The sequence below is a fragment of the Eutrema salsugineum genome, unplaced genomic scaffold (assembly GCF_000478725.1).
Source record: "Eutrema salsugineum unplaced genomic scaffold, Eutsalg1_0 scaffold_10, whole genome shotgun sequence".
In the NCBI taxonomy this organism is placed as follows: Eukaryota; Viridiplantae; Streptophyta; class Magnoliopsida; order Brassicales; family Brassicaceae; genus Eutrema; species Eutrema salsugineum.
This window is the reverse complement of record NW_006256908.1, coordinates 1,738,276-1,750,784: the sequence shown is the minus strand read 5'-3', so window position 1 is coordinate 1,750,784 and position 12,509 is coordinate 1,738,276. Positions and strand designations below refer to the sequence as shown.

General features: G+C 33.7%; 3 protein-coding genes across 3 annotated transcripts; 1 reads left to right on the top strand and 2 right to left on the bottom strand.

Moving 5' to 3' along the window:
• Positions 1-2,458: 2,458 nt before the first annotated feature.
• On the bottom strand, positions 2,459-3,720 carry LOC18026618 (40S ribosomal protein S23-2). The gene is made up of 4 exons (XM_006409679.2): positions 3,591-3,720; positions 3,001-3,156; positions 2,745-2,910; positions 2,459-2,501 (listed from the first exon to the last, which is right to left on the bottom strand). Exons 1-3 carry the CDS (start codon positions 3,593-3,595, stop codon positions 2,748-2,750), a joined length of 324 nt encoding a protein of 107 aa, XP_006409742.2. The 5' UTR covers positions 3,596-3,720; the 3' UTR covers positions 2,459-2,501; positions 2,745-2,747.
• An 897-nt stretch (positions 3,721-4,617) lies between these two features.
• Positions 4,618-5,283, bottom strand: LOC18027365 (interferon-related developmental regulator 1). Its single transcript, XM_006409678.1, has one exon. It carries the CDS (start codon positions 5,281-5,283, stop codon positions 4,618-4,620), a length of 666 nt encoding a protein of 221 aa, XP_006409741.1.
• Positions 5,284-8,973: 3,690 nt separating this feature from the next.
• LOC18027364 (putative 2,5-diketo-D-gluconic acid reductase A) lies at positions 8,974-11,237 on the top strand. The gene is given in 11 exon segments (XM_024147869.1): positions 8,974-9,196; positions 9,590-9,674; positions 9,773-9,819; positions 9,822-9,888; positions 10,057-10,121; positions 10,205-10,310; positions 10,312-10,371; positions 10,373-10,433; positions 10,843-10,962; positions 11,050-11,091; positions 11,094-11,237. Coding segments are annotated over 11 exon segments (1,020 nt in total).
• Positions 11,238-12,509: the final 1,272 nt, after the last annotated feature.

Genomic DNA, 12,509 nt, shown 5'->3' with positions numbered 1-12,509 from the left:
TCTTTCATAATTTCTTCTCCAAAACATCTGGGCTAAGTTACAATGCCAAAAGTCATGCATTTTTGATGATTTCTGGTTACTTAACATCTGGGTTGCTTATTTTTGGTGAAATCCTGAGTTCTGGGTGCTTAAAAGAACTGTAGCCAAGCTCAATTTTGTTAAAGGTAATCGTCGCACTTCAATTTTTCCATATTTCAGTTTTCATATCGCGAAAGTAGACTTCTCGTGAAGTATACTGAAGTCTACTAGTCAACATAAGGTTATTTTTGCAATTGATTTTTTAAAAGTAGACTTCATTAAACCTCACGAGAAGTCTACTCGATATCCTTTGAAAACAAAAAAAAACATAGTAGACTTCATTTGAAGGCTTAAGAAGTCTACGAAAGAAAAGAGGTTATTTTTGTAGTTGACCGTATTTTGACTTTTTAATGTAGACTTCTTTCTAAAGTCTACTGTTTACGTCTGCACAAGAAGTCTACTTTTAAGTTACTTTTGTAGTTTGACCAAAAACGTATAGGTCATTTTAGTGTTTGACTAAAGTTTTTTAAAAAATAAAAAATTCAGAAAACTCTGGAAAGCTGCAGTAGACTTCAGAAAGAAGTCTAAAAACTGTAGACTTCTTTGGGAAGTCTACTTATATCTTTCGGTCAAACTTAGAAGGAATCTTTTTTTAGTAGACTTCACAGTGAAGTCTACTCAAAAAATTCAATTGCAAAAATAACCTTTTTTCGTAGACTTCTATTGAAAAAGTAGACTGTCAAAGAAGTCTACTCGTACATGAAGTCTACAATAGAAGTCTACTTTGTTAGTCAATGCATCGGTCAAATGCTAAAATAACCTTTTTGGCCGGAAGTCTACTTCTGAAGTCTACTGAAGGAAAAGTCAACGGATTGGTCAATTGCAAAAATAACCTGTTTTTTAGTAGACTTCTTTAGTAGACTTCACTATGAAAAAGTAGATTTCTCCTCCAGTCTACGTTTGGAGTCTGCTTTAGAAGAGAACTTATTGCAGTTTTTTTAAAAACGCATTTTAGGCAAATTTATAAAGTATTTTTTTTAATTTTTGGATTAGAATTGCTTCTTAGTAAGTGATTGAACTACCCAGTGAATTTCATTTCATTTTATTTGATATTTATTGTTGAATCAGAAGTTTCGATTTTTAAGCTACTTAGCTTATCAAAGTAGACTTCAGTAGACTTCTCCTGAAGTCTACTAAGGAAGTCTAATTGGGAAGTCTACTATTTGTATTTATTTTAAAAACGCTTTTGAAAAATATTTATAATGTTTTTTAAAATTTCGAGGTTTGGATATGCGTGTTAGCAAGTGGTTGAACTACTCAATGATTTTCATTTGATTTAAGTCGATAATTAGTGTGAAATCAATTTTTTGATTTATAAGCTAGTTAGGTTGTAAAAGTAGACTTCTCCAGCAGTCTACGGATGAAGTCTGCACACGAAGTCTAATTGCTAGAAAAATTTATGTTCTATGTGTTTGCCATAATTTGGTTTATAATTATGTTTGCTAATATGATTTTTTGTGTGTTTATTATATAGAATAGTTCAATTGAAAATAGGAGATAGAAAAGAACTTGTATTTTGTGCAATGTTTTTGTATTCTAGTTTACAAGTTAATATTTATAGTACAAGTCACACAAGTTGATATTACATACAAAATTAAGTTGATAAAGTGACATAAGCTGATTTAAAACATTGTGTAAAAAAGAATATGTGCATTCAAGACTTTTAATCATGTTTAAGGCTTGTTATCATACTCCTTAAAAAGATAAACTGAAAAGATTTCCATATATTAACATCAATTTGCATTACATGATGCATATGTTTTACAATTTGTCATATTGATATTCTGCTTAATGACTATAACAAGAAAAACAACTTAATGATTATAACACAGTTGTTTACGACCGACGCGGCAATAAAAACTAGTTTAAGACCGAGCCCTCTTGTTGCTGCAAGATGGGCACTTGAACTGCTTGATGTGTTCAGCCCTGGCTGGTGTTATCTTCACACACTTCCCATGGAGCCAGTTCTCACAAACGTCACAGCAGATCCAGAACTCATCGGCCGCATGCCCCACACTGTGTTTCTGCGGTAAGTTGAACTATTTGTTGACAGTAAGTTGAACTATTTCTGCGGTTAGGTGCTCTATTAAGCATGGCAGCAATCTGAGACAAAAAAAAACAACAGAAGAATGTTTTTGAAAGTCAACAAATAGCTTTAATGTGCAGAAAAGCAAAGGGTTCCAAAAAGTTCATCGGCCAATACGTACTGTGATTCAACAACCTCGCATCCATTCAAAAGATTCTCATAAAGATGGACCTGTAATCATTTAATAAATCACAGCCAGATAAGATAAGAGAAGATTAAAATAAAGTAAGAGATTCAGGCACAGAGAAAAGTTGCAGTATATAACCGTCCCTCTTCTAGTCATAATAATAACCATTCCCGTGTCATCAAATGGAGGCCGACCAGCCCTGCCACACATCTGCAAAATAGAGATTACTTCTCCTGCTAGCAATATCATTTGGAGCACATTCCCGTAGCTTGTACAGATAATTAGAATGCAATATCATATAGACAACTACACATGCTTGAATAACATACCTGTAATAATAACCAAATTCATCAACCCGAGCATCTTAACATTTAAATAAGAAAAAATCAAAATAAAGATATGGAAGAGAGAGAGTCTTTCAACGGACAACCAAAGAGAGTAACGATGGTTTACCATTTAGTGCCGGCGACCAACGAGAAATCCGGCAACGAGGAGGGAACCAGCTGCGGCAATGAAATCGCCCCTGAGATGTCTGGTAGCACCGGCGAGCTTGAGCTCAGCAGAGAGAACTCTGGCACACTTACGGATAGCAGAGTTTGGCTGCTTAGCCTGAATACCGCTGCATAATCAAACACAAAGTCAGATCAGCTAAAATGTCGAAACTCAAAAAAACAGGAAAATGAAGACTGTTTTTTTTAAAAAGCGTTACATTTTCTCGAGGACGATTCCTTTGGCGTGAGATGAACCAGCAAAAGGCTTCTTCCATTCATTTCCAAGGTGAGACTTCTTGTACTGCTTGTCAGCCGACCTCTGGTTAATCCGAAGTCTCTTGAGCTTGCGCCCAGCTCCCATAACCCTTGTCTTACTGCAACATTACACCACATTAAACAACATTCAGCTTCGAGTAGGATATGAACAAACATAAGCTTTAATAACTAGAGCGCAGAGAAAATCACATGGGTTTTATTATACTCTAAATCTCCAGATTAGCTCCTATCTATTGAGTTAGCACTTAGCAAAATTATTTATAATCAATTGTGGATCCATGAGGAAAAGAAAAAAATGAGTAAATATATCGAGAAACGAACACACATTGCCACATAATCCCGATAGAACTCATTGATTGTCCGATGCCACAATTAAAATTCGAGTCATGACACCATTTCCAACAAAAAAAATCAAAGCAGATTCGACTAAATCACTCATAATTCACCAAAACAACGAGAAAAACAGATTGCTAAAACGCTAAAAGAGCAAACAGAGACACAAGACAAAGGATCTACGATAGGAGAAACGTACCCCATGTTTGTAGATGAAGGAGAAGATCAACGGCAAAGAGGTATCTGCAGCAAGCAAGAGGAGATAGCTTTAAAGCGGCAGTGAAAACCCTAATCCCAGTGAAGGCAGTGACTCCTACGCTTAGGGTAGAGAAGAAATGAGAAGAGAGGGGAGAGAGGCGAAGAGGCCGGCGAGAGAGGCGAGTGATGCGCCGAGAGGCGAGAGTTTTTTTTCCACTAAAAAATTAGGGTTACATCTTATATATATGACTAATATTTTTTTGTTTAATTTTGGTTTAATTTTTGGTTAAGAAAACTATTTTTGGTTTAATTTCTGGTAAAGTTAATTTATTCGGCTTAGCAGACTTCTATATTGAAGTCTACTAAGTGTAAACCCTAAATCAAATATTTTGTTCTTCTTAATTTGAATTAACAAATTTAAACTTATGAATATTAAAAAATAATTTATATACATTAGGATTACTAATATCTAATTTATGATTACAAATTTGAAACTAATATTATTTTTATAATTTTTAAAAATAAATTTTATGATTTAATTATACAGTAGACTTCATAAGCTGTGTTAGAAGTCTATTATTACTTTAAAGTAGACTTCGTCAGGGTTTAAACCGTAATTAGAACATCCGTTTTTTTATTTGGTCATATAGGAGTATATTGTCTTTTCACTACCCCATTAGATTATTTTTGCTAAGCATTACATCAGGGGTCTACTTTTGTATTCAAAATCAAATTTTAGGTCATTTTTAGCAAAAACCCCTTAATATAATTTACCTTATTCATTTTTTTCCTCTCATTATCCTCTTAATTGAGGTATTTCTATAGTAGATGTTTATTAGTATTTTTCCGTATTAAATGACTAAGACCAACAACTGTTGTATCATAGGATATACAGTCGACAAAATTGTTGTAATAGGGCAAGAGACTTAAGAATGACACAAATCTAATCAAAACATGAAACAGCAAAAGTGACACTACGATCAACAAGTTTAAATGCAGAGCTTCAAAATCACTTCTAAAGCCATCATTCATTCTCCACCATCGCTGCATAATGCCCAACGTTCAGATTCCGCAATCATAGTTAACATCCTCTGTTCGTTCATGAATCGCGTCCTTGCTTTGTTGAGAGCTGAGTTAGGTGATTTAAAAAACCTCTTTTCGTCACTAGACATAATAGTGGCACCAATCTTCTTTGGAGTGAAACTAAATACATCATGAAGGAATTCATTCTCCTGCATATGCTTGATTAAACCACCCCCAAGGAAATGCTTCAAACAATTGAATTGTAACATCTGATACCACGTTCTTGTCTGTAAAGAGTCCCCTCCGACCTTTGTAGATGTTTCAGGTGCGTATCCACCCTCAAGAAATACAACAAGATCTCTGAACAAATTTCGTTGGGCGTTGAGATCTTTCTTAGCTGAACCTTTACCACCTGCCTCAACAGAGAGGTCTCTAGCTTGATTAGTGACTTTAGCTTTCAAGCCATGCATGTTTATCAATGCCTCCTGAGACACACTTCCTTCTTCCACTGATCCATAAGCACACCCTTTGGCTTCGGCAGCAAACTTCTCTAGAGTTCCCAACTCAAATATAAGAGCATCAAGGGATTGATCCAACATAACATCTTTGTGAACCTGAACTTCATCCATGCAGAAACTACTTGTATCATCGTCACTATCAAACAAATCCATCGAGGCCTTCTTACGCTGAGATTCTGCAATTTTTTTAACAAAGCGAATCTTAGTTTCCTATGTATCAATCGAAATCAACTTCCCAACCACACCAAGAAACCAAACTAGTAATAAAACGTCAACAAATTCTCACGAAAGCAAATCAGAGATTTAGAAGTGAACTAATAAAAATTCGAACGCAACTGAACCTAAAACAAAGAGATCTAGGTTAAATTGACCTAAACTCAATCAATTGTAAGATTCAAAAGAAGCTTACTCTTCTCCATGGTTTCCTATATCAAATCCAAAGCAAATTCTGACGGAGTGGAAGAAGTTATAAACTCGGAGTTAGTTTTCGCTTAAGGTTATTATTGATGATTCTCAAAAGCAAGTATGTCTCGTCGCAATTGAACAAGTTATATATAGTTTTTCTCTTAATTTTCCTAATGAAGCCATAAATACAAAACTAAGTTCGAAAAGGAAAAGTAGACGAAAAGGAAAACACTTAAAAATATTTTTGTTTACGGTTTCCGGTTTTCTATTGACAAAAATATTACTGAATTTTTTATTGGCTGTCCAATAATAATATTATCCTTACGAATTTCAATTTAAATTCAACTGCATGGAAATTCAGATTTCTTAAAAAATAAAAAGATATATTTTAGATAGTAGATAGACAGTCAAAAAGGAAAAGTGCGTAACTGTTTCAAATTTTATTTTGGTTTATCTTTAAATAAATCAAGACGGAAATTTTTTTCCTTTTTAATTGTGAAGTTTTAAAATTAAACAAAATTTATCAATAAAATAAAATAATTAACACGAACAATAAAAGCAAAAATAGCAATAGTTTTTAAGAGCAAAGAAAATAAAAATTAAACATTAATATTTCTAGCTCTTTTATCAGTGGCTGAAGGAATATTCTATAGCTTGCAGCATGCTCAACCCGAAATCATTTTTATTTGTTGCCATCTAAAAAAGTTCTATTATCAAAAGCTCAAAGCAGAAAGAAAACCAAAGGTTTTTACCAAAAAAAAGTGTCAAAGAATAAGAAAACAGAATAGCAAACAATTAGAAAGAACAGAGCATCAAAAGTCCTAATGAAAACGAAAAACATTTTTGTAGAGATAATAAATTAATATCAACACAACTGATAAACTGTAGTTAACAAATGAGTAGTGGGTATACAGTATTTAGATCTCCATTCAAGATTTGTTGTTAATATTAAAAGTTTCTATTAACAAGTATTCTTTTAATTTGTCTGTTAACAAGGAATCTACCGACAAATGAAGATATAAATAATAACAAATAGCTCTCTACTTCTCTGTAGACGACAAGAAACGAAACCCTAAGAAGAGAGATATATTAATCATATTATGATGGGAAACATTTTTTTTTCTTCATTTGAGGTCTGTTTATTTGCTTATTTGTCATTTGCATTCCAATGATTTATTTATAAAATTTATCTGAATAATTTATCAGATGATTTATTTAAAACATTCATCTCGATAATTCATCAGAATGATATTCATTTTTGTTATGGGTTATTCATTTGGATGATACATCTCAATGAACCTTTGTTTGTTTGGTCATTTTAATATGAAGATGTTTAAATACGAAGGTTACTAAAATATTTAATCTAATTATATCTTAAATTTACATTTTTAAATTTTTGGTGGAAAATAAAAATTTTGTTTTTGTCAAGAAAACAAAATATTTATTTTTGGCCAGAAACCAGATTTTACGTTTTTGACGAGAAATTAAAATATTATGATTTGGTGTGAAAATATTTTATGTTTTTTTCGAGAAAACAAGATTTTGGTTTTTGGAGGAAAAATGGATTTTTATGACTGTTACGAGAAAAGAGATTTTACTTTTTTCCGAAAAACCAAGATATAATTTTTTGGCGAAAAAATGATATTTTACGTTTTTGTGGAAAAAAACAGAAATTTTATGTTTTTGACAGGAAAAAGAGGAAAAAAGATTTTAATTTTTTTTGGGCAGAAACGGGGATTTAAATTTTTGGCTGAAAAAGTAGATTTTACGTTCTTGCCGAAAAAAATATTTTTTTTTTTTGCGAAAAAACGTAATTTTGCATTTTCACGAGAAAATAATATTTTATGTTCTTACGAAAAATGATTTTTCGTAAATATGATTTTACGTTTTAGACTGAAAAATATGATTTTACGTTTTAGATGAAAAAATAAAATTTTACGTTTTTGATAGGAAAATAAATTTTTTCGTTTTTAGTGGACATCTATCAGACGGAAAATGATAGTTTATGTTCTTGCAGAAAATAATATTCTACATTTTTGGTGGAAAATCGAATTTAAAATTTTTGGAAGAAAAAATAAAATTTTACTTTTTAGTGAGAAAATAAAAATTTATGTTTTTGGCGGAAAATTGATATTTGCGTTTTTGGCAGAAAATGGATACTTACATTTTTGGCGGAAAATGATTTTATATTTTTGAAATTCCTTCACCCAATATTGCATCTAAGGTATTTGTTCCTATTGTTTCATCAGAGTTCAATGACACAATAGAACAACATGATGGTGTGCAAAACTCGCTAGCTGAAAGTACAGTTTCAAAAAGAGAATAGTGTACCACAAGAATCTTTAAAGCGTTCTGGAAGGGAAAAAAGATCTGCCATTTCAGATGACTATGTGGTTTACATTTTTGAAAATGAATGTGACATAAGCATTGATGAAGACCCAAACTCATTCCAACAAGCTATGGAAAGTAACAATTCCGAAGAGTGGTTGATTGCTTCGAAAGAAGAAATAAAGTCTATGGGTGATAATAAAGTATGAGACTTAGTAGAGTTGCCTAATGGTTTCAAGACCGTTGGTTGTAAATGGGTCTTTAAGACTAAACGCGACTCGAAAGGTAACACAGAAAGGTACAAGGCTCGTCTTGTTGCTAAAAGTTTCACCCAAAAGGACGGAATCGACTACAAAGAAACCTTCTCTCTAGTTTCAAAGAAGAATTTTTTAAGAATTGTTTTGGCTTTGGTAGCTCAGTATGATCTTGAGCTTCACCAAATGGATGTAAAGACCGCCTTTCTGAATGGAGATCTCGAGGAAGAAGTATATATGGACCAACCTGAAGGGTTTGTGGCCACAGGAAAAGAACATCTGGTATGTAAGCTGAGGAAATCAATATATGGACTAAAACAAGCTTCTAGACAATGGTATATAAATTTTAATAATACCATTATGTCGTACGATTGTGTAGAGATCATTGTTGATCGCTGCATCTACATTACAGTCAGTAGGAGCAAATTTGTGATTTTAGTCTTATATGTTGATGATATTTTACTTGCTGCAAATAACATGGGCTTGCTACATGAAATAAAGATGTATCTCTCTAAGAATTTTGAAATGAAAGATATGGGTGAGGCATCTTATGTGATTGGAATAGAAATATTTCGGAATAGATCACAAAGGATTGTTAAGTTTGTCTCAGAAAAGATATATCAATAAAATCTTAGAGAGATATAGAATGGAAAATTGCTCCACAGGGGTAGTTCCAATTCAGAAAAGGAACAAGTTTAGCAAATTGCAATGTCCGAAAAGTGAATTAGAGCGTAAGGAAATGGCAAGAATTCCATATGCATCAGTGGTTGGGAGTTTGAATTATGTTCAGACATGTACCTGACCATATATCAGTTTTGCTGTTGGTATGTTGGGTTGGTATCAAAGTAATCCTGTAATGGACAACTGGAAAGGTGCAGAGAAAGTCCTCAGGTACTTCCAAGGCACCAAAGAGCACATGCTTACATATAGGAGATCCGATCATCTGGAGGTTGTCGGATATTCAGATTCAGACTATGCCGGATGCGTCGATAGTAGGAAATCAACTTTGGCTATTTGGTTGATCTCAAACCTAATCAAAACATGGATCAAGGTTAGTGTTTCTACTTCTTCTATAAAGTGTATTTGGTTGGATTATAATGAATCTAGTTTATCTTGGGATAGATTTCACAAACTGAAATCATAAAAGAATTTAAACTTACAATGAATAAAAAGTGAAAATTGAAAAACTATTTTATCAATCTATTAGGCACGTTTTAAATTTATAACAAGTTTATACAAAACGTTATTCATCTAATATTGTGAACGTTTTACGTTTATTTAGGTTTGAGCTTTCTTGTCCTATTGATTTCAACTATTATGTTATTTTGCTATCCATCTAACATACTAGCTAAGTGAAAAAGAGATTACAGGATTTTGATGCTATGATTTTGCTACAAAAAACCTGAAGTCAAAGGTTTTGTGTGAAGATTAAATGATATAATTCTGATTAGTTTGTGGCTTTGTATGTTTAGATGGTTCTGCAGGAGATCTTTATGGCATTTTTATTAATAAGGTTCGTCGAGAGCGACCTCCAGAGTATTTGGAAAAGATTAAAGGGTAAGAGAGTTTTAAGTCTATTTTTTTTCAATAATATAGAGATCAAAAGCAATGGACCAGAGTAGCTAATTGATTAGACTACATGTTTTGTGATGCAGTTTGACAAAATGGGTTCCTAGTCCAGGGAAGATGACAATCAGTTATGTTGTGAGAGACTCGACAAATCTCGGAAGAGAATGAATATGGCTTCTCTAGATATGCTTCAGTTTCACTGGTGTTTCTCTCTTTTGCTTAATTGCATGTAGTTGATGGATGTGTTCTATACTTCTATCTTCTTATTTAAATAATGAAATGCTTAGAAGTTTTGTAGCTTTCTGTAGTGAACATTTTCACACAGCCAAATGCATTATTCCCTATTTTGCTAATCTGTAGTTTGGAATAGGTGGGATTATGGGAATGACGGTTATCTTGATGCACTTAAACACCTCACTGACCTAAAAGAAGAAGGTAAACAAAGTAGGGATATATCTTTTTCCATTCTTGTGAGTGACGATTTATTTTTCTATTGGCTTACTTGACAATGATTGCAGGTAAAATCAAGACTCTTGGTTTGGCAAATTTTGATACAGAGAGACTTGAGAAAATCCTGGATAATGGAATCCCTGTTGTTAGCAATCATGTGAATACTAGCGCGATGACCGAACATTTTGTACTTTTCATACTTCCTCTTTTTTGGCGGTCTACTATCAGAGAAGTATTGATACCAATTTAACTACTCCCTTGAAGACTCCTTCTTTCCAATTGTACAAAACGATAAGTGTTCAATCATTCACAGATTAAATCCAAATTGTTGAAATGATAAGAAGGGAAAGTATAGAGTAGAGCTATTTGTTATTAACTTTACACAAAAGTAACACTGAACTGAAAATCAAAACTTTCAAAGAAAATAAGTCTCAAAACCTCTAAAGCACTTCAAGTTTTATGTGAGTGTCATAACTAAGACTTCGTCCCCATATACACTAAAACCTAAAGCAAACCCAAAACTAGGAAAGACACTATAAGGGAAATCGAGGACCACCGTTAGCTGACTCAGTAAGTCCCAGTTGACCTGAAAGATATACAAAATCATTGTCCCCTGAACTGCCATTGGAGTTGGGAAGTGTTCTCATTGTATAAATTTGCATCATAATTTTGTACTGTTATAAGATTTTTGAAAGTTGCAATACAGGTGGTTGATGCATGGGGAGGGTTGAATATATTCCAAGTTTTACTCCGAACGATGAAGAACATAGCCACAAAGCATGGAGTCTCTATTCCGACAGTAGCTGTGAGATATGTAATAGATCAGGTATTTGTCTTTCCTGACATGGAGTACTCTGGCGCTTAAAAAGAGTCTGGTTTTTGGTTTGTTCTGAAAAATGGAATCTCAATGCAGCCAGGAGTTGCTGGATCTATGATTGGGGTGAGACTCGGGTTAGCGCGGAATATATACAAGACGCAAACGCTATATTCTCATTAAAATTGGATGATGAAGATGTTAATAGCATACAAGAGGTTACCAAGAAAGGTAAAAATCTTCTCCAAGTGATTGGTGACTGCGGAGATGAACACCGAGGCAAATGATGTAGTAGTAGATTTATATACTCTATATAGTATCAACTCATGTAATAAGAATCATTTTGCAAAATGATATGAATTCATGTTTAGAAAATTATTTTTCTATTAATAAGAATACTCTGGCTTTGGATTAGATTCTAAACCTTTTGAGGAGTTGGGTATGATTTTGTAGTCTTGGGAGGCTTTTGAAAATCTGTATGATTTGTTTTTTCTTGGCTTCTGTTAAATGATATGTATAAGATATACAAGTGTATATAAAAATAAAAACAAAAACAAAAACACTCCTTGTAACATCCACATAACGACGGATTGGCTCATGACGGAATACTTTCTTCACAAGGATGTTCACGACGACTTGGTCTTGTATTGGATCAGAGACAAGACCAAGAAAAGAGACAAACTTTGATTCGTTGACCAGGTTCCTCAGGTGGAGAACAACATCTTAATTACTGAACCAAATGCACGATGAAGAAGCTGGTTTTACTAATGAGATTGAGACGATGCTGCACCTAGAGAGAGAACATGGTGACCTTCGCTCAGCAAAAAAGGGCATGGATACACCGATTCTTTCTCTGCCTCCTCCTCATAGTAACCACAATAACGTCCTGATGATGCTTAACTAAGTGCAAGAAGAAGAAGTTGGTTTGACCGTTTTGCTAATGAGACTTGGATAATGATGCTAGAGAGAGAACACGATGACGCCACTCATCAACAACATCAATATACACTGATTCCTCCTCCTCCTCTTCAAAGCCAAGATGTAGGACTGGAGACAATGACAATCGGACAATGACTACACATAACAACAACAACGACATGATGCTGTCGTACCAAGAACAATATCCGTGAGAAGTTTTTGGTTTTGATGGCTTGGAAAATTTGATGTTCCACATCGATAAGTTCATGATGAATACGGCAGGTGACATCAATCAACAAAATAATTAAGAAGAAGAAAAAGAAGCTCATTCAAAACTGCAGCAACATATTTATCAAGCTCAAGATCTAGGAGGATTTGCGGGTTAAGCCATGTTTACTTTAAATTAAGTTCGTGTTGTAAGATCCAAAGTGTAGAGATTCAACACTGGAGGAGTGCGGAGCACATGCAAGGACTGGTGCGCGAGAGTTTCCAACAAGGAAAGGCGTGAGTGACACGTAGGATGTTAAAGAGCAGACTGACGTGGCATTAAGGATGAGCAGCTGGCGGGAAGAAGATTGGAAGATCGTAACAAGAAGGAAAGAAGATATACACATGCTTGATGCTCCTATCGAGATATGGTA

Coding starts and splice junctions, on each gene's coding strand:
- LOC18026618 (XM_006409679.2), bottom strand. Junction 2,911..3,000: donor GGAATCGTCCTCGAGAAAAT/GTAACGCTTTTT, acceptor TTGATTATGCAG/CGGTATTCAGGCTAAGCAGC.
- LOC18027365 (XM_006409678.1), bottom strand. CDS start 5,283: ATGGATTTGTTTGATAGTGACGATGATACAAGTAGTTTCTGCATGGAT.